This window comes from Zea mays, chromosome 3 (genome assembly GCF_902167145.1).
Source record: "Zea mays cultivar B73 chromosome 3, Zm-B73-REFERENCE-NAM-5.0, whole genome shotgun sequence".
Taxonomy (NCBI): domain Eukaryota; kingdom Viridiplantae; phylum Streptophyta; class Magnoliopsida; order Poales; family Poaceae; genus Zea; species Zea mays.
In genome coordinates, this window is record NC_050098.1 from 30,127,510 (window position 1) to 30,149,382 (window position 21,873).

At 46.7% G+C, this 21,873-nt stretch overlaps 1 protein-coding gene across 1 annotated transcript; it reads right to left on the bottom strand.

The window, feature by feature from the left end:
• Positions 1–237: 237 nt before the first annotated feature.
• Positions 238–2,124, bottom strand: LOC100274601 (uncharacterized). The gene is given in 2 exon segments (NM_001320129.1): positions 238–1,541; positions 2,011–2,124. Coding segments are annotated over 2 exon segments (1,053 nt in total). The 5' UTR covers positions 2,037–2,124; the 3' UTR covers positions 238–514.
• Between the last annotated feature and the right edge of the window lie 19,749 nt (positions 2,125–21,873).

Genomic DNA, 21,873 nt, shown 5'->3' on the forward strand with positions numbered 1-21,873 from the left:
TTTTATATTATCTATCGGTATGTTATGTTGTCATCTAATTTAAACTATGTCTTGTATGTACTTTTGTCATAAATCGATCTAAAGTTTTAGCTAATTCTGGTTTGGCTACTGCAAACAGAGTCAGCTGAATTTGTTACTTTTCACTTCGACCGCTCTGGCAATGATATGCGATCAAACATGATGAGAAGCTCTTCATTCTGCTCCTAGATGATGCAATGGTGGCGTATCATATCATATATACTCTAACAGGCGTTTTATATCGAACGGATCCACAGGTACATTCTCTGTCCCTCTCCCTCAATCATACGGGTGGATCGGATTGTACTTTTGGAGTAGCTATGGATAGATTAGATACTTGGTACAGAAGTTCGTGTGAGCCGGAGGAGCTGACGAACGGCTGAACGGTGCAGAATCTTATACACGACCACGTCATTGGTCATGGGGCGGGAACGCGATCAGGATGCGCTCGGGCTGGCTCTGAGCCTCTGACGGAGATAGATGCTCAAGCCACACGCTACGCATCGAGGCACCAGCAGTGGTAGTCCGGCGTGGAGAGCCGGAGGAGGTCCTCGGGCGTCATGCGCTCCAGCTCCCGCTGCCTCCACGACGGGAACGGCTGCTGGTCGTCCGCGGCCGGCGCCGGTGCGTGTGCGTCGGCCCTGGGGTGGTGCTGCTGCCCGCGCATCCTGCGGTAGAGGCGCATGGCGGCGACGCAGTCCTCGAAGGGGTGCTGGTGCCCCGTCTGGATCTCGTAGCCGAGGTAGTTGAGCGTGAGGAAGCGGAGCGAGTTGCTGAGCTTGCTGGTCTTCATGAGCGGCGGGTACGTGGCCGTGTCGCGCTTGAGGTAGGCCGGGTAGTCCATGTGCAGCGCGTGGAGGTCGTGGTCGAGGCCGTGGCCGACCAGCAGGCGCGCCCTGCCCCGGCTGGTGCGCGCCCTCCACGGCTGCTCGCCGTCGAGCAGCAGCTCCTCCACCCGGCGCTGCGCGCTCTTCACCGTCACGCTCGCGCCGTCGCGGAGGTGCTCCGGCCGGATCCCCGTCGTCTCGTACCGGTAGTGCGTCACGGGAAGGAGCGGCCTCACGAAGGCCTCGAACAGGACGTTCTCCTGCTCGTCGATGACGCACACCCGCGCGCACACGTCCAGGGATCCGTCGCTGCCGGCGCCGACCATCTTGCAGCCCAGCGCGAGCGCGCCTCCTTGCGGCTGCGTCCGGTGATGCTGCTGCAGCGCCCTCGGCGGCGGGGTGCGCGAGAGCCGGCACGCCGCGCGGTGGGCTCCGAGCGACGCGGCGCCGGCGCCGGCGAGGACGCGGAGGCAGATGGCGCAGCCCCGCGCGGCGAAGGCGTCGGCGCAGCTGGCGGCCTTGGGCAGCGTGGAGCCGCCGACGCCGAGGTGGTCCCTGAGCGCCTCGAAGGAGCGGCAGTGCTTGCGGCAGATGTCGCAGCGGGGCTCGTGCCCCGAGTGCCGCGCCGCCCGCATGTGCTCCACCAGGTGCTCCATCTTGTTGAACTGCCGGAAGCACGCCGCGCACCTGTGACGCCTGCCAAACAAGTCATTCCTCGTTACACTGTACGTTACGAGTAGACGGGGAGCCGCTCGTATTTTTACTTTTCTTTTTTTTATACAAGATTCCTAACACAAGTTCAAAGTGCTGGTCTTTAAATACAAGTCTATTTGGATTTTGTTCTAACACGAAGAAGAAAAAATGACCGGCCATAGATTTCACAGCCAGGCCGGCCATAGAAAAAAGTGCCTTTGACTGGTAGAGTAGCAGTAGCATATGTCCTTGGCAGGGCGCTGTTAGGAGTGAAGATAATAATGTCCACAATGGTTCTAGTAAAATCATAGTAGGCATTGCCATTGAAACAAGAAAAAACGACTTCGAACAGACACAGATGCATGGAGCTAGATTTTAGTGATCGAAATGGTCCACAAAACAAAACCCAGGTGTCCGAAGCACGGTAGAGTTTACCTCAAAGCATGCATATAGTTTGTGAAAGAAAGCTCACCCGTGAGCGTCCGAGGAGCTATCCATCGTCACGTACAGTACGTACGTACGTACGAGTACGACGTCGATCCACGGTTCGTTCACCCCAACTGCTCGGTTGATCTGGTCGACCGATGGATGATCTGTCAGCACACGGGTGCCTATTTATACTAGGGCGGCGGCCGGATGGAACTGGATCCTATGTCGCCAGTGTGCTGTCACCGTAACAACACGCATGTTCCATCACTGTTGGCACATTAGCCATGTAGCCTAGCTAGTATAACCGATTTCCTAGATTGTCGTATCATCAGAAGGCTCGAAATCACTGCTGATGGCCTGCTCCCATGCCTAATTAGGACGGCTGTTTATACCTTGGAGATGATCTGGTCTGATGGTTCTCCTAACACTAAAGAGAGCTTGTTTGGGAGAAGGATAATGAAGGGGATTGATAGGACCAAAATCTCTTGGTCCTATCAATCCCCTCCATTGCTCTTTCAACCAAACAAACTCTAGTCTAATGTGTTTCACTCCGGCGCCGAAGCAGAAATACCATGATGCTGCCCGTTAAGTTGCCAAATTTTGTTGGCTTTTGCCGCCGGCTTGTACACAAGATCTTCATTTGCCACCATGCATGTTGTGCGGTGCCATATAGTGCTAGAAACGAGCCGAGCCAGGCTCAGCTCGGTGCGGCTTGAAGGTGAAACGGCTCGAGCCTGGCTCGGCTTGGGTCCGGCTCGCGAGCCTGTCCTGCCTGAGATCACACCAGCTGACACGCGCCGGGTTTTGGACGGTTATGGCCTTGTGGGCCTATTCGTATTGGGCCGCTGATACACGTACACGCGTTGGGCTTGGCTCGCAAGCTTGTGCGAGCTGGCTTGGCTCGGAAATTTTTCGAGCTTGTGAAACTAGCTCGGCTTGGCTCGCTCGCCCGCAGCTCACGAGCCGGCTCGAGCCTACCCGAGCCACAACGAGCTCGAGCCGGCTCGCTGAGCCCGAGCTTTTTTTCTGGCCCTAGTGGCACAGTGGAATACCGTCGAAACATGAGTGTTGTTTACCCAGCTGTTCGTTTGGCTTTCTACTGTTTCTATAGTGTAGCAATCCACATATATTGTATTGCAATCTTCTCCAGCACCATCGATCGCACAATGCACCCAATAATTCGTAATTGATCGAGAAAACACACCCAATTCATTCGCTAGAAAGTGTACGTAGCTAGCGTACATTGGTCTGTTTGTTTGTTGCCTAGTGTAACCGATTCTCTAGATTTGCAGGTGCACATAAAGAATGTAAACTCCTTTTTTTTTCTCCCTCCTCTGATTCTTGGTCTCAACTGAACTATCGTAAAGAAAGCTCGAACAGCATTTTGTGAGTTATCAGACATCGCTGGTCCGCACTTTTATCCTGTCCGCTTTCTACAAAAAAGCTGTGGCGCTGTCTGGATGATGCCTCACCTACTTGCAAAGATGATTAGATGAATGATGCTTTGGGCCATAGGAGGGGGGTTCCATTGCGCTGGTTCGAAGGCTTAGTTCATAGTACATACTAGCAGCCTTAATTATATTGTTGGCGTAGGGCATTTTGTGTGAATAAATGCCCAGCTGTGGCGCTTGTCAGCGTAACTGAACATATAGAACTGCGAATTTGCTAATAACATTTGGAAGTTATTAGTAGAGAAGGGTCTGTTTGGTTGTCTGCATGAGTGGGTCTGACTCGTATCTAGAGAACCTGGCTCTTGGTAACCTGGCTGAGAGCATGCAATATCTCTACATTTAGTTGTCTGTATGAGCTTAGCTTGGCCCATTCGAGATGATGTTTGGTTACTTGCATGAATGCTTGGCACATGAGCTTAAAAGCTATAAAGTTTATTATATTTTTATGTGATGATGTTGCAATAGTCTATAATATGCTATACCAAGCCTTAATCCACTTTTAAATAAATTAAATTTATTTAATAGACACTAATTACATGCTAATGCTAATATGTTATTAGGAAAGACTAATGGTTGTACCGGTAGAACCTGGGTCTAGAGAAACGGTTAATTTCTACGTAACTCGGGAGCTAAGTCCAAGGAGAATCTTTGTATCCCACGAGCCAGACTGAAGAGACTAATCAAACAACCAAACATAAGAAAGTTGTATCTCCTGAGTCTGGCCAGACGATATGCAGGCAACCAAACGTACCCGGAGTGTTTGAACACAGCAGCTGGAGTGTCCTAGCCCGGGCTGGAAATGCAGGGACTGGAGCACATGCACAGATGGGGTGGCTTTAGGAGGAACAAGAGAGAGAGAGAGATTCAGATTCCCCGGTCAAAAAAGAAGGTCCTGGAAAAAGAAGGAACAGGGACCGATCGGACGCAGATTCAGATGCGATTCCTATCGAAAACAACATCTTTTTCGGCCTGAACGAACGAAAGAAGAGCAGGCAAAGGCGAAGGATGCCCCGCCGCTGCGAGCAGAAGAAGAAATCATTGGGGCGGATCTTTTGGCGCAGGTCGAGGTGGTCGATCCGCACGCACGCGGGGGGATATGCTGTGAACATACCTACCGCGCTCCTGTCCTGCCCTGGCATGGATGGGGATGGGAACACGGCATATTATCTTTGGCTGGTTGCTACGTCTGCGTGCCGTGCGCGCGCGTGGTGAGCTCATCGCCGATGCTCTCGCCGGCCGCTTTGCTCGATCGTGCCGTGCGCGCGGAATAGATTCACAAAAAGCTGTTGCAGGTAGCGGAGATGTTTTTTTCCCCAATCCCATGGCAACGAGACTCCATGTCGATGAAAGCCATATCCATATCTGCTGAGAATACGGGCGAGTCTTTTTGTCCAGCACAAGGACACCTAAAAAATAGCCTAAAAATAGTTGACTAAAACATAATCCAGCATAAAATAATATGGGCTAAACTGGGAAGGCCCAAAGACAGAGATAGGTTTGGGCCAAACCTCAAATTCTGGCCCGTTGGGCCCCCGACATGGCCCGCACACATGGGCTGAGCTTGAACTGATACGGCCCAATGTAAACCATATTGTTTAATTTCTTTAAGTTAGTAAGCGATAGACTTTATATTGTTGTAATATTTTAGATTTTATGTGGTCAAATGATGTTAACATTGTCTAATATCTTTAATTTAGTAAGTTATAGACTTTATGTGTGTTGGGGACTTGTTCTCAAATGCTATGAATTAAGAACAAGGCAACACCAAGATAGCTTAAAGGTTAATATCCTCCGTCCTTCGAAGCATTATTTCTATAAGGATATAATGATCTTTAATGCTGTGATGACAAAGTATATGAAATATGAGAAATATGAGAAACGACATGAATAATCATATGATATTATTAATATCTATTTTTTATTATCATGGATAAATAGAAATAACATTGAATTACATTTGTACCTTCGGCTTGACAGAAGGCAAAAATCCAAGCATGACGCACGAGCGAATATAAGTCAGCGCCATCAGTACGGGTGAGAACACATAGAGGGGGTGAATAGGTTATCCTGTAAAATTCAACAACTAATAGCCACAAAACTTGGTTAAGTGTTAGAATGGCTAAGTAGCGAGCTCTTGCGAACACACAAGTATTACAGAAAAACAATCACACAAGACACGCGAGTTTATCCCGTAGTTCGGCAAGTATAACACTTGCCTACCTCCGCGTTGTGGCGTCCCAATGGACGAGGGTTGCACTCAACCCCTTTCAAGTGATCCAATGATCAACTTGAATACCACGGCGTTCTTCTTGCTTATCTCTTTTCCCGTTTACGAGGAATATCCACAAGTTGGAGTCTCTCGCCCTTACAACAAAGATCAAAGTGAAAGCACTAGAGTAAGGGTGGGAAGCAACACACACAAATCCGCAGCAATACACACACAGCCAAGACTTTAGCTCAAATGAATCGCAACAAGTTCACCACTAGAACGGAGCTCAAATCACTAACAAAGTCAATCAAGTACGTGGAGACGGAGTGTAGAAGACTTAGAATGCTCAAAGTATGCTTAGGTGACTCCTCCATGCGTAGAGATGGCAATGGGTACCCGCTACCCGAAACCCGGTGGGTTTTTGCTCTATTAGGGTATGGGTTTGGGTCAATTTCTCTACCCATGGGTTTGTTAATGGGTTCAAATGGAAACCCAACGGGTACGTGGGCATGGGTTTGTTCTTCCACTACCCATACCCGTAAACCCATGGATTTTTAAAACCCGCCTTAAAATCAACATTTCTTATAAATATGTCTCATAATATTATTAATTGAATATGTTTAATTGAAATAAACTTCATCTAAAAATTTTTAGGCTAAAATTAGTCATCACTTGTTCCTTTTATGCTAGCTTATTAATGTATTGATTGTCATTTACATGATGAATTATTTTTTATGTTGATGTTAGTGGGTATGGGAAACCCGTTGGGTACCCGAAACCCGCATGGGTATGGGTTTGGGCAAAATTTTATACCCGTCATGGGTATGGGTTTTTTAGCGGGCATATTTTTTATTCGTGGGTACGGGTTTGGGCAAGTAATACCCAGCGGGTTTTTACCCATTGCCATCTCTATCCATGCGCCTAGGGGTCCCTTTTATAGCCCCAAGGCAGCTAGGAGCCGTTGGAGGCAACTTTGGAAGGCAAATCTTGCCTTCTGTCGGGTGGCGCACCGGACAGTCCGGTGCGCCACCGGACAGTCCCTGTAGCTGTCCGGTGCGCGATCTTCTTCCTTTTCTGGCGCATCCGACCGTTGCAGATTTGCGGCAGTTGGCACACCGGACACTGTCTGGTGCCCCCTGCCGACTGTTGGCGCGCCCACGCGTCGCGCGCGGATTGCGCGGCCGACCGTTGGCGCAATCGACCGTTGGCTCACCGGACAGTCCGATGAATTTTAGCTGTACGTCGTTGAACGTTTTCCGAGAGCGACGACTTCGCCGCAGATGACTCATCGGACAGTCTGGTGCACCACCGGACAGTTCGGTGATTTATAGTCGTACGTCGTCGTCGAGTCCCGAGAGCGGACTGTTCACCGAGACTGGTCCTGGCGCACCAGACACTGTCTGGTGCACCACCGGACACTGTCCGGTGCACCACCGGATGGTCCGGTACACCCAGACCGAGCAGCAGTTGGCTGTACACAGCCAACTCCTTTCTAATCCATTTTCTCCTGTTTCTAACACTTAGACACAATATATTAGTACTCAAATCAATGTACTAAGTCTAGAAACATACCTTGTAATATGATTTGCACTTCTTCACTCTTTGGCACAAATTAGCACTTAGAGAAAATGTGTTGTGCACTTAATCACCAAAACACTTTAGAAATGGCCCAAGGGCACATTTCCCTTTCAATCTCCCCCTTTTTGGTGATTTATACCAACACATCAAAAAGCAACTAAAAGAAGTGCAACTTCCATGCAATGGAGAACAAGAATTGTTTTTGATTCAATTTTGACATATTTGGATCATTCTTTGCCACCACTTGGTTTGTTTTTGCAAATCAAATTCAATTTCCTATCTCTAAGTCAAACACACTTGTTGAGGCATAAAGAGAGATATTCCAAGAGAAATTGATCATAGATCCAAAAACTCCCCCTTTTTCTTATAATCAACCATTCTCCCTACAACAGACTAACTTTTGACAATAAGAGACAATAAGAGTATTTTGACAGATCAAAAGTTCTAACTCTACTCTTTTTTGAAATTTCACAAGTGGTAGCTGATCCATTTGCTTTGGCCTTAATTTCTCCCTCTTTGGCATTAAGCACCAAAATAGGATCATACTTGGCCTTCTAACCCCATTGCCTCACCAAAATTGTCAATTAAGAGCATAGATATGAACTTGGAGTTATTACCGGAGTGCAGTGCAAGTATTTGTATGGTCCAAGTTCGCCTTTCCCTTTCAATTCACCTTTGAGACTAGATCAAGAACTCAAACACAAAGGTTAGTCTCAAAGGGTCAAGTTGTAGCATGCCTCCCCCTAAATAAGTGCATTACTTGCAAATGGACTTGTGAGGTCCGGGGATCATGTTTACAACTTGAGCACCACAATTGAACAAAATAGATTGAAATGCATAAATTACATGATCAAGGGCATAAAACACATGTATGCTATAGATCAATCCAAGTTACACGAATCTAAGACATTTAGCTCACTACGCAACCTGCAAAACCTTTTCTCATCTAAAGGCTTGGTGAAGATATCGGCTAGTTGGTTTTCGGTGTTAATATGGTACACCTCGATATCCCCCTTTTGCTGGTGGTCTCTCAGGAAGTGAGGCTGGATGTCTATGTGCTTAGTGTGGCTGTGTTCAACAGGATTATCCGCCATGCGGATTGCACTCTCATTGTCACATAGGAGTGGGACTTTGCTCAGATTGTAGCCAAAGTCCCGGAGGGTTTGTCTCATCCAAAGTAGTTGCGTGCAACACTGTCCTGCGGCAACATACTCGGCCTCAGCGGTGGATAGGGCAATGGAAGTTTGTTTCTTTGAATCCAAAACATCAGGGACCTTCCTAGGAATTGGCACGTCCCTGATGTACTCTTCCTATCAACCTTGCACCCGGCATAATCGGAGTCTGAATATCCAATCAAATCAAAGGTTGAAAGGGAAATGTGCCCTTGGGCCATTTCTAAGTATTTTGGTGATTTAGTGTCCAACACAAGTGCCTAAGTGTAAAAAGGTGAACAAAGTACAAATCAAGGATAAAGGTATGTTTCTCAGACTTAGTACATTGTTTTATGGACTAATGTATTGTGTCCTAGTGCTGGAAACAGGAAAAATCCAATTGAAAATGCCTTGGCTCGAGCATCCAAGACTCTGCTCAGTCTGGGAGCACCGGACTGTCCGGTGGTGCACCGGACAGTGTCCGGTGCGCCAGGCTGGCTCTGGCGAACAGGTTGCTCTCGGGACTTCGACGGCGGTGTACGGCTATAATTAACCGGACTGTCCGGTGGTGCACCGGACTGTCCGGTGGGCCGTTCACAGGCGAACTCGTCGCTCTCGGGAAACCATCAACGGCGTACGGCTATAATTCACCGGACTGTCCGGTGTACAACGGACTGTCCGGTGAGCCAACGGTCGGCCGGGCCAACGGTCGGCCGCGCGATCTGCGCGGGACATGTGGCCGAGCCAACGGCTAGAAGGGGGCACCGGACTGTCCAGTGTGCACCGGACATGTCCGGTGCGCCAACGGCTCTCAGGCTGCCAACGGTCGACTGCGCCATTTTTGGAAGGAAATCGGGCACCGGACAATGTCCGGTGTGCACCGGACTGTCCGGTGCGCCAGTCGACAGAAGGCAAGATCTGCCTTCCAGGATTGTTCTCAACGGCTCCTAGCTGCCTTGGGGCTATAAAAGGGACCCCTAGGCGCATGGAGGATGACACCAAGCATTCCTACAACATTCCTAAGCACCAAGACCTCGATTCCGCGCATTTGTTTCATTGTGATAGCATATAGAGCTCTAGTGGAGTTGTGAACTCATTGGGTTGTGTTGCGAGCTCTTGTTGCGACTTGTGTGCGTGTTGACACTTTGATTCTTGTGTCTTGTGTGCGTTACTAATCCTCCCTTGCTCTGTGCTTCTTTGTGAATTTCAAGTGTAAGGGCGAGAGGCTCCAAGTTGTGGAGATTCCTCGCAAACGGGATTAAGAAAAGCAAGCAAAACACCGTGGTATTCAAGTGGGTCTTTGGACCACTTGAGAGGGGTTGATTGCAACCCTCGTCCGTTGGGACGCCACAACGTGGAGTAGGCAAGCGTTGGTCTTGGCCGAACCACGGGATAACCACCGTGCCATCTCTGTGATTGATCTCTTGTGGTTATTGTGTTTTGACTCCTCTCTAGCCACTTGGCAATTATTGTGCTAACGATTAACCAAGTTGTGGCTTAAGTTTCAAGTTTCACAGGATCACCTATTCACCCCCTCCTCTAGGTGCTCTCAATTTGTATCGGAGTCGTTCTCTTCACAAAGGGACTAACCGCCCGAAGAGATGGATCCTAAGGGGAAGGGTATCGTGATCAACGATAAAGAGAAGGAATCTTTCGTCAACGAGCCGAAGAATGACAAGCCTACCGACTCGGGCTCGGGCCATAGACGGAAAGATGGGAAGAAGAAGAAGACAAGGCGCATCAAGGAGATTGTCTACTACGACGACAGCGACGAGTCATCTTCTTCCCAAAAGGACGACGACCACAATGACTACGAGAGAAGGAAACCGGTTAATTCGAACTTTTCTTTTGACTACTCTCGTATTCCGCAAAGTACAAATACTCATTTGCTCTCCATTCCACTTGGCAAACCTCCTCACTTTGATGGAGAGGACTACGGATTTTGGAGCCACAAAATGCGTAGTCACCTATTCTCTCTCCATCCGAGCATATGGGAGATTGTGGAAAGTGGAATGAAGTTCGATAGCTCGGATAGTCCTATTTTCATTAATGAACAAATTCATAGAAATGCACAAGCCACTACTGTGTTGTTAGCCTCCTTGTGCAGGGACGAGTACCATAAAGTGAGCGGCTTGGACAATGCCAAGCAGATCTGGGACACCCTCAAGATTTCTCATGAGGGGAACGACGTCACCTTGCTCACCAAGATGGAGTTGGTGGAGGGTGAGCTTGGACGATTCGCGATGATAAGGGGCGAGGAGCCAACCCAAACATACAACTGGCTCAAGACCCTTATCAACAAAATAAGGAGCTACAGAAGCACGCGATGGACGGACCACGACGTCGTCCGACTGATGCTAAGGTCCTTTACCGTTCTTGATCCTCATTTGGTGAATAATATTCGTGAGACTCCCAGGTACACCAAAATGTCGCCCGAAGAAGTCCTTGGAAAATTCGTAAGTGGGCGAATGATGATCAAGGAGGCAAGGTACGTGGACGACGCGTTGAACGGTCCAATCCATGAGCCTCAACCCATTGCTCTCAAGGCAATAAGGGGCAAGGAGGCGTTACCTAGCAAGGTAGCGCAAGTTGAGGCGGCAGGGCTAAATGATGAAGAAATGGCCCTCATCATCAAGCGCTTCAGGACGACGCTTAAGGGTCGCAAGGGACAGCCAAGCAAGACCAAAGCCAAGGGGAAGCGCTCATGCTTCAAATGCGGTAAGATTGGTCATTTTATTGCTAACTGTCCCGATAATGAAAGTGACCAGGAACACGGGAGCAAGAGGGAAAAGAAGAAAAATTACAAGAAGGCCAAGGGCGAGGCACATCTTGGAAAGGAGTGGGATTCGGATTGCTCCTCGTCCGACTCCGACAATGAAGGACTTGCCGCCACCGCCTTCAACAAGTCATCCCTCTTCCCCAACGAGCGTCACACATGCCTTATGGCAAGGGAGAAGAAGGTATGTACTCGAAACTCTACTTATGCTTCTTCAAGTGAGGACGAATCTAGTGATGAGGATGAAATAGATTATTCATGTTTATTTAAGGGCCTAGATAGAACCAAGGTAGACAAAATTAATGAATTGATTGATGCCTTGAATGATAAGAATAGGCTTTTAGAAAAACAAGAGGACTTGTTGTATGAAGAACATGACAAATTTGTAGAAGCACAAAAATCTCATGCCCTAGAAGTTAAGAGAAATGAAATGCTCTCTTGTGAATTATCTTCTTGCCATGAGACAATTTCTAGCTTAAAGAACATTAATGATGATTTGAATGCTAAGTTAGAAATAGCTAGTAAATTAACAACTTGTGTAGAAAATGTTGTTATTTGCAATAGATGTAAAGATTTTGATATTGATGCTTGTAGTGAACACATAGCTTCTATTGCAAAGTTAAATGATGAAATGGCTAGTCTTAATGCCCAACTTAAGGCTAGCAAAAGTGATTTTGATAAACTAAAATTTGCTAGGGATGCCTACACGGTTGGTAGACACCCCTCAATTAAGGATGGGCTTGGCTTCAAGAGGGAAGCCAAGAACTTAACAAGCCATAAGGCTCCCATCTCCGCCAAGGAGAAAGGGAAGGCCCCTATGGCAAGTAGTACTAAAAAGAACCATGCTTTTATGTACAATGATAGAAGACAGTCTCATAGGAGTTGTAATGCTTTTGATTCACATGCCTATGATTCTTATGCTATGTTTGCTTCCAGTTCTTCCTATATGCATGGTAGAGATATGCCTAGGAAAAATATTCATCATGTGCCTAGAAAGAATATTGTTCATGTTCCTAGAAAAGTTATGAATGGTCCCTCTACAATTTATCATGCTTTAAATGCTTCCTTTGCTATTTGTAGAAAGGATAGGAAGATAGTTGCTAGGAAATTAGGGGCAAAATGCAAGGGTGATAAAACTTGCATTTGGGTCCCTAAGGAAATTGTGACTAACCTTGTAGGACCCAACAAGAGTTGGGTACCTAAGACCCAAGCCTAAATTTGCCTTGGAGGTTTATGCATCCGGGGGTTCAAGCTGGATTATCGACAGCGGATGCACAAACCATATGACGGGGGAGAAGAAGATGTTCACCTCCTACGTCAAGAATAAGGATTCCCAAGATTCAATCATATTCGGTGATGGGAACCAAGGCAAGGTGAAAGGCTTAGGCAAGATTGCAATATCAAATGAACACTCTATCTCTAATGTGTTTTTACTTGAGTCTCTTGGATATAATTTACTATCTGTTAGTCAATTATGTAATATCGGATATAATTGTCTATTTACAAATATAGATGTGTCTGTCTTTAGAAGAAGTGATGGTTCATTAGCTTTTAAGGGTGTATTAGACGACAAACTTTATTTAGTTGATTTTGCAAAAGAGGAAGACGGTCTAGATGCATGCTTAATTGCTAAGACTAGCATGGGCTGGCTGTGGCATCGCCGCTTAGCACATGTGGGGATGAAGAACCTTCACAAGCTTCTAAAGGGAGAACACGTGATAGGTTTGACTAACGTGCAATTCGAAAAAGATAGACCTTGTGCAGCTTGTCAAGCAGGTAAATAAGTGGGAGGAGCACATCACAGCAAGAATGTGATGACCACTTCAAGACCTCTGGAGCTACTGCATATGGACCTCTTCGGACCCGTCGCCTATCTGAGCATAGGAGGAAGTAAGTATGGTCTAGTTATTGTTGATGACTTTTCCCGCTTCACTTGGGTGTTCTTTTTGCAGGATAAGTCTGAAACCCAAGGGACCCTCAAACGCTTCCTAAGGAGAGCTCAAAATGAGTTTGAGCTCAAGGTGAAGAAGATAAGAAGCGACAATGGGTCCGAGTTCAAGAACCTTCAAGTGGAGGAGTTCCTTGAGGAGGAGGGGATCAAGCACGAGTTCTCCGCTCTCTACACACCACAACAAAATGGTGTGGTAGAGAGGAAGAACAGGACACTAATCGATATGGCGAGGACGATGCTTGGAGAGTTCAAGACCCCCGAGCGTTTTTGGTCGGAAGCCGTGAACACGACTTGCCACACCATCAACAGGGTCTACCTTCACCGCCTCCTCAAAAAGACTTCATATGAGCTGCTAACTGGTAACAAACCCAATGTGTCTTATTTTCGTGTATTTGGGAGCAAGTGTTATATTCTTGTGAAGAGAGGTAGAACTTCTAAATTTGCTCCCAAAGCTATAGAAGGGTTTTTATTAGGTTATGACTCAAATACAAAGGCGTATAGGGTCTTCAACAAATCATCGGGTTTGGTTGAAGTCTCTAGCGACGTTGTATTTGATGAGACTAATGGCTCTCCAAGAGAGCAAGTTGTTGATCTTGATGATATAGATGAAGAAGATGTTCCAACGGCCGCGATACGCACCATGGCGATTGGAGATGTGCGGCCTCAGGAACAATTGGAGCAAGATCAACCGTCTTCCTCAACTATGGTGCAACCCCCAACCCAAGATGACGAACAGGTACCTCAAGTGGAGGCGCATGATCAAGGGGGAGCATAGGATGATCAAGTTGAAGAGGAAGAGGCTCCTCCAACCCAAGTTCGAGCGACGATCCAAAGGGATCATCCCGTCGACCAAATATTGGGTGATATTAGCAAGGGAGTAACTACTCGTTCAAGATTAGTTAATTTCTGTGAGCATTACTCCTTTGTCTCTTCTATTGAGCCTTTCAGGGTAGAAGAGGCCTTGCTAGATCCGGACTGGGTGTTGGCCATGCATGAGGAACTCAACAATTTCAAGTGCAATGAAGTTTGGACACTGGTGCCTCGTCCCAAGCAAAATGTTGTGGGAACCAAATGGGTGTTTCGCAACAAACAGGACGAGCAGGGGGTGGTGACGAGGAACAAGGCTCGACTTGTGGCAAAAGGTTATGCCCAAGTCGCAGGTTTGGACTTTGAGGAGACGTTCGCTCCTGTGGCTAGGCTAGAATCAATTCGTATATTGCTAGCATATGCCACTCACCATTCTTTCAGGTTGTACCAAATGGATGTGAAGAGCGCTTTCCTCAACGGGCCGATCAAGGAGGAGGTGTACGTGGAGCAACCCCCTGGCTTCGAGGATGAACGGTACCCCGACCACGTGTGTAAGCTCTCTAAGGCGCTCTATGGACTTAAGCAAGCCCCAAGAGCATGGTATGAATGCCTTAGAGACTTTTTAATTGCTAATGCTTTCAAGGTTGGGAAAGCCGATCCAACTCTTTTCACTAAGACTTGCGATGGTGATCTTTTTGTGTGCCAAATTTATGTCGATGACATAATATTTGGTTCTACTAACCAAAAGTCTTGTGAAGAGTTTAGCAGGGTGATGACGCAGAAATTCGAGATGTCGATGATGGGCGAGTTGAACTACTTCCTTGGGTTCCAAGTGAAGCAACTCAAGGACGACACCTTCATCTCCCAAACGAAGTATACGCAAGACTTACTAAAGCGGTTTGGGATGAAGGACGCCAAGCCCGCAAAGACGCCGATGGGAACTGACGGACACACCGACCTCAACAAAGGAGGTAAGTTCGTTGATCAAAAAGCATACCGATCTATGATAGGGTCTTTACTTTATTTGTGTGCTAGTAGACCGGATATTATGCTTAGCGTATGCATGTGTGCTAGATTTCAATCCGGTCCTAAGGAGTGTCACTTAGTGGCTGTGAAGCGAATTCTTCGATATTTAGTCGCTACGCCTTGCTTCGGGATCTGGTATCCAAAGGGGTCTAACTTTGACTTGATTGGATACTCAGATTCCGACTATGCTGGATGTAAGGTCGATAGGAAGAGTACATCGGGGACGTGCCAATTCTTAGGAAGGTCCCTGGTGTCATGGAATTCTAAGAAACAAACTTCCGTTGCCCTATCCACCGCTGAGGCCGAGTATGTTGCCGCAGGACAGTGTTGCGCGCAACTACTTTGGATGAGGCAAACCCTCAGGGACTTTGGCTACAATCTGAGCAAAGTCCCACTCCTATGTGATAATGAGAGTGCTATCCGAATAGCGGAAAATCCTGTTGAGCACAGCCGCACAAAGCACATTGACATCTGGCATCACTTTTTGAGAGACCACCAGCAAAAGGGAGATATCGAAGTGTTTCATGTTAGCACCGAGAACCAGCTAGCCGATATCTTTACCAAGCCTCTAGATGAGAAGACCTTTTGCAGGCTGCGTAGTGAGCTAAATGTCTTAGATTCGCGGAACTTGGATTGAATTGTAGCATACATGTGTTTATGCCTTTGATCATGTTCATTCTGCATTTTGTTGCTTATTGTGGTGCTCAAGTTGTACAAACACTCCCTGGACCTCACAAGTCCTTTTTGCAAGTGATGCACATATTTAGGGGGAGTTGTGCTACAACTTGACCCTTTGAGACTAACCATGTACTTGAGTTTGGTTGTTTTAGTCTCAAAGGAGGATTGAAAGGGAAAAGGTGGACTTGGACCATGCAAGACTTCCACTGCACTCCGATGAAAAGAGTAACTTTTCCAAGTTCATCTTTATCCTCTTATTGCTCATTTGCTCTTAGTTGAAGATTTTGGTGAGGCAATAGGGTTAAAGGGCCAAGATTGATCCCGTTTTGGTGCTTGATGCCAAAGGGGGAGAAAATAAAGGCCAAAGCGATAAATGGATCAGCTACCACTTGAGAGAGATTTTGAAAATAGTAAAATAGAGCTTTTGGTTTGTCAAAACTCTTTTATTGTCTCTCTTGTCAAAAGTTGGCTTCTTATGGGGAGAAATGTTGATTATGGGAAAAAGGGGGAGTTTTTTAAATCTTGAATCAATTTCTCTTGTAATGACTCTCTTTTATGTTTTAACAAGTATGTTTGACTTAGAGATAGAAATTTGTGTTTGATTTGCAAAAACAAATCAAGTGGTGGCAAAGGATGATCCATATATGTCAAAATTGAATCAAAACAATTTTGAGTTCTTATTTGAATTGATTTTGTACTTGTTCTACTTGCTTTATGTTGTGTTGGCATAAATCACCAAAAAGGGGGAGATTGAAAGGGAAATGTGCCCTTGGGCCATTTCTAAGTATTTTGGTGATTTAGTGTCCAACACAAGTGCCTAAGTGTAAAAAGGTGAACAAAGTACAAATCAAGGATAAAGGTATGTTTCTCAGACTTAGTACATTGTTTTATGGACTAATGTATTGTGTCCTAGTGCTGGAAACAGGAAAAATCCAATTGAAAATGCCTTGGCTCGAGCAGCCAAGACTCTGCTCAGTCTGGGAGCACCGGACTGTCCGATGGTGCACCGGACAGTGTCCGGTGCGCCAGGCTGGCTCTGGCGAACAGGCTGCTCTCGGGACTTCGACGGCGGTGTACGGCTATAATTAACCGGACTGTCCGGTGGTGCACCGGACTGTCCGGTGGGCCGTTCACAGGCGAACTCGTCGCTCTCGGGAAACCATCAACGGCGTACGGCTATAATTCACCGGACTGTCCGGTGAGCCAACGGTCGGCCGCGCGATCTGCGTGGGACACGTGGCCGAGCCAACGGCTAGAAGGGGGCACCGGACTGTCCGGTGCGCCAACGGCTCTCAGGCTGCCAACGGTCGACTGCGCCATTTTTGGAAGGAAATCGGGCACCGGACAATGTCCGGTGTGCACCGGACTGTCCGGTGCGCCAGTCGACAGAAGGCAAGATCTGCCTTCCAGGATTGTTCTCAACGGCTCCTAGCTGCCTTGGGGCTATAAAAGGGACCCCTAGGCGCATGGAGGATGACACCAAGCATTCCTACAACATTCCTAAGCACCAAGACCTCGATTCCGCGCATTTGTTTCATTGTGATAGCATATAGAGCTCTAGTGGAGTTGTGAACTCATTGGGTTGTGTTGCGAGCTCTTGTTGCGACTTGTGTGCGTGTTGACACTTTGATTCTTGTGTCTTGTGTGCGTTACTAATCCTCCCTTGCTCTGTGCTTCTTTGTGAATTTCAAGTGTAAGGGCGAGAGGCTCCAAGTTGTGGAGATTCCTCGCAAACGGGATTAAGAAAAGCAAGCAAAACACTGTGGTATTCAAGTGGGTCTTTGGACCAGTTGAGAGGGGTTGATTGCAACCCTCGTCCGTTGGGACACCACAACGTGGAGTAGGCAAGCGTTGGTCTTGGTCGAACCACGGGATAACCACTGTGCCATCTCTGTGATTGATCTCTTGTGGTTATTGTGTTTTGACTCCTCTCTAGCCACTTGGCAATTATTGTGCTAACGATTAACCAAGTTGTGGCTTAAGTTTCAAGTTTCACAGGATCACCTATTCACCCCCCCCCCTCTAGGTGCTCTCAAAGGTAGACCCCTTTGGATACCAGATCCCGAAGCAAGGCGTAGCAACTAAATATCGAAGAATCCGCTTAACGGCCACAAGGTGACATTCCCTTGGGTTGGATTGATATCTAGTACACATGCAAACGCTAAGCATAATATCCGGTCTACTAGCACATAAGTAAAGCAAGGAACCTATCATAGACCGGTATGCCTTTTGATCAATGGACTTACCTCCTTTGTTGAGGTCGACATGTCCGTCGGTTCCCATTGGAGTCTTTGCGGGTTTGGCGTCCTTCATCCCAAACCGCTTGAGCAAGTCTTGCGTGTACTTCGTTTGGGAGATGAAGGTGCCATCCTTGAGTTGCTTCACTTGGAACCCAAGGAAGTAGTTCAACTCGCCCATCATTGACATCTCAAATTTCTGTGTCATCACCCTGCTAAACTCCCCACAAGACTTTTGGTTAGTCGAACCAAATATTATGTCATCGACATAAATTTGGCACACAAATAGGTCACCATCACAAGTCTTAGTGAAAAGAGTTAGATCGGCTTTCCCAACCTTGAAAGCATTAGTAATTAGAAAATCTCTAAGGCATTCATACCATGCTCTTGGGGCTTGCTTAAGTCTATAGAGCGCCTTAGAGAGCTTACACACATGGTCGGGGTACCGTTCATCCTCAAAGCTAGGGGGTTGCTCCACGTACACCTCCTCCTTGATTGGCCCATTGAGGAAAGCGCTCTTCACATCTATTTGGAACAACCTGAAAGAGTGGTGAGCCGCATAGGCTAATAGAATGCGAATAAACTCTAGCCTAGCCACAGGAGCAAAAGTCTCCTCAAAATCCAAACCTGCGACTTGGGCCTAACCTTTTGCCACAAGTCGAGCCTTGTTTTATGTCACCACCCCGTGCTCGTCTTGCTTGTTGCAGAACACCCACTTGGTTCCCACAACGTTTTGCTTGGGACGTGGTACCAGGGTCCAAACTTCATTTTGCTTCAAGTTGTTGAGCTCTTCCTGCATGGCCAACACCCAGTCCGGATCTAGCAAGGCCTCTTCTACCCTGAAAGGCTCAATTGAAGAGACAAACGAGTAATGCTCACAGAAGTTAGCTAATCTTGAGCGAGTAGTTACTCACTTGCTTATATCACCCAAAATCTGGTCGACGGGATGATTCCTTTGAATCGTCGCTCGAACTTGAGTTGGAGGGACCTGTGGTGCTTCTTCCTCCACAACTTGGTCTTTTTGTGTTCCCCCTTGATCACACGCCTCCTCTTGAGGAACCTGTTCATCATCTTGAGTTGGGGAATGCACCATCGTTGAGGAAGAGGGTTGATCTTGCTCTTGGTGTTCCTGTGGTCGCACATCTCCAATCGCCATGTTGCGAATTGCAGTTGATGGAACGTCATCTTCGTCTACATCATCAAGATCAACTTGCTCTCTTGGAGAGCCATTAGTTTCATCAAATACAACGTCGCTAGAGACTTCAACCAAACCCGATGATTTGTTGAAGACTCTATACGCCTTTGTATTTGAGTCATAACTTAACAAAAACCCTTCTACAGCTTTGGGAGTAAATTTGGAACTTCTACCTTTCTTTATTAGAATATAGCATTTACTCCCAAATACACGAAAGTATGAAACGTTGGGTTTGTTACTGGTTATTAGTTCATACGAGGTCTTCTTGAGGAGGCGATAAAGGTAGACCCGATTTATGGTGTGGCAAACTGTGTTCACAGCTTCCGACCAAAACCGCTCGGGCGTCTTGAATTCTCCAAGCATCATCCTCGTCATGTCTATGAGCGTCCTGTTCTTCCTATCTACCACACCATTTTGCTGTGGTGTGTAGGGAGCGGAGAACTCGTGCTTGATTCCTTCCTCATCAAGGTACTCCTCCACTTGTAAGTTCTTGAACTCGGACCCGTTGTCGCTTCTTATCTTCTTCACCTTGAGCTCAAATTCATTTTGAGCTCTCCTTAGAAAGCGCTTTAGGGTCCCTTGGTTTCTGATTTATCCTGCAAAAAGAATACCCAAGTGAAGCGGGAAAATCATCAACGATAACAAGACCATACTTACTTCCCCCGATGCTGAGGTAGGCGATGGGTCCGAAGAGGTCCATATGAAGTAGCTCCAGAGGTCTTGATGTGGTCATCACATTCTTGCTGTGATGAGCGCTTCCCACCTGTTTACCTTGCCTTGATTCCCATCTCCAAAGATGATCGAATCTTGGGAATCTTTGTTCTTGACGTAGGAGGTGAACATCTTCTTCTCCCCCGTCATGTGGTTTGTGCATCCGCTGTCGATAATCCAGCTTGAGCCCCCGGATGCATAAACCTGCAAGGCAAATTAGGCTTGGGTTTTAGGTACCCAACTCTTGTTGGGTCCTACGAGGTTAGTTACAATAGCCTTTGGGACCCAAATGCAAGTCTTGTCTCCCTTGCATTTGGACCCCATCTTTCTAGCAACCACTTTTTCATTTTTACATGAAAGTACATATGTAGTGTTGCAAGCATGAAAAACAGTGGTAGGTTTATTACACACTTTCCTAGGAGCATGAGACACAAAGTTTCTCCTAGGCCTACCATTAAAGTTAGAACTTGAAGCAATCATAGCATGAGAATTAAAGCGTTATAACTCCTATTATAATGAGAGTTTCTAGAAAATTTTCTATCATTATACATGAAAGCATGATTCTTTTGATTACTACTAGCCATAGGGGCCTTCCCTTTCTCCTTGTTGGGAATGAGGGCCCTTTGGCTTGTTAAGTTCTTGGCTTCCTTTCGAAAGCCAAGTCCATCCTTAATTGAGGGATGTCTACCAACGGTGTAGGCATCCCTAGCAAATTTTAATTTATCAAAGTCATTTTTGCAAGTTTTAAGTTGGGCATTAAGACTTGCCACTTCACCATTTAATTTTGTAATGGAAGTAAGGTGGTCAACACATGCATCAACATCAAAATCCTTACACCTATTACAAATCACAACATACTCTACACAAGAACTAGATTTATTAACTACTTCTAGCTTAGCGTTTAAATCATCATTAATACTCTTCATGCTAGACACAGTTTCATGACAAGCGGATAATTCAGAAGAAAACATTTCATTTCTTTTGACCTCTAAAGCAAGAGATTTTTGTACACTAACAAACTTATTATGCTCTTCATACAATATATCCTCTTGCTTCTCTAAGAGTCTATTCTTTTCATTTAAAGCATCAATCAATTCATTGATTTTATCAACTTTAGTTCTATCTAAACCTTTGAATAAACTTGTGTAATCTACTTCATCATCACTAGAGTCATCATCACTTGAAGTACTATACTTAGGGGGTATCTCGAGCACTTACCTTCTTCTCCTTTGCCATGAGGCAAGTATGGCGCTCGTTGGGGAAGAGAGATGACTTGTCGAAGGCTGAGGCGGCGAGTCCTTCATCGTCGGAGACGGAAGAAGAGCAATCCGAATCCCATTCTTTGCCAAGGTGCGCCTCGCCCTTCGCCTTCTTGTAGGCCTTCTTCTTCTCCCTCTTCTCGCTCTTTTCTTGTTCCTGGTCATTAGCATTATTGGGACAATTTGCTATGAAATGACCAGTTTTACCACATTTAAAACAGGAGCGCTTTCCCTTTGCTTTGCTCTTGTTGAGATGCTCCTTGCGTCCTTTTAGCGCCGTCTTGAAGCGCTTGATGATGAGGGCCATTTCATCTTCATTTAGCCCGGCAGCTTCAACTTGTGCCACCTTGCTAGGTAGCGCCTCCCTGTTGTTGCTTGTTGCCTTGAGTGCAACGGGTTAGGGCTCATAGATGGGCATTGGGCCATTCAATGCATCATCAACGTATCTTGCTTCCTTGACCATCATACGCCTGCTCACAAACTTTCCGAGTATCTCCTTGGGCGTCATCTTTGTGTATCTAGGATTCTCACGGATTAAGTTCACAAGATGAGGGTCAATGACAGTAAAAGACCTAAGCATAAGTCGGACGACATCGTGGTCCGTCCATCTCGTGCTTCCATAGCTCCTGATCTTGTTGACCAGGGTCTTGAGCCTGTTGTACGTTTGTGTTGGCTCCTCTCCCCTGATCATGGCAAACCTTCCTAGCTCGCCTTCCACCAACTCCATTTTGGTGATCATGGTGGCGTCGTTCCCCTCATGCGAGATCTTGAGGGTGTCCCATATTTGCTTGGCGTTGTCCAAGCCGCTCACCTTGTTGTATTCATCCCTGCACAACAATGCTAACAAAACAGTGGTAGCTTGTGCATTTTTGTGAAT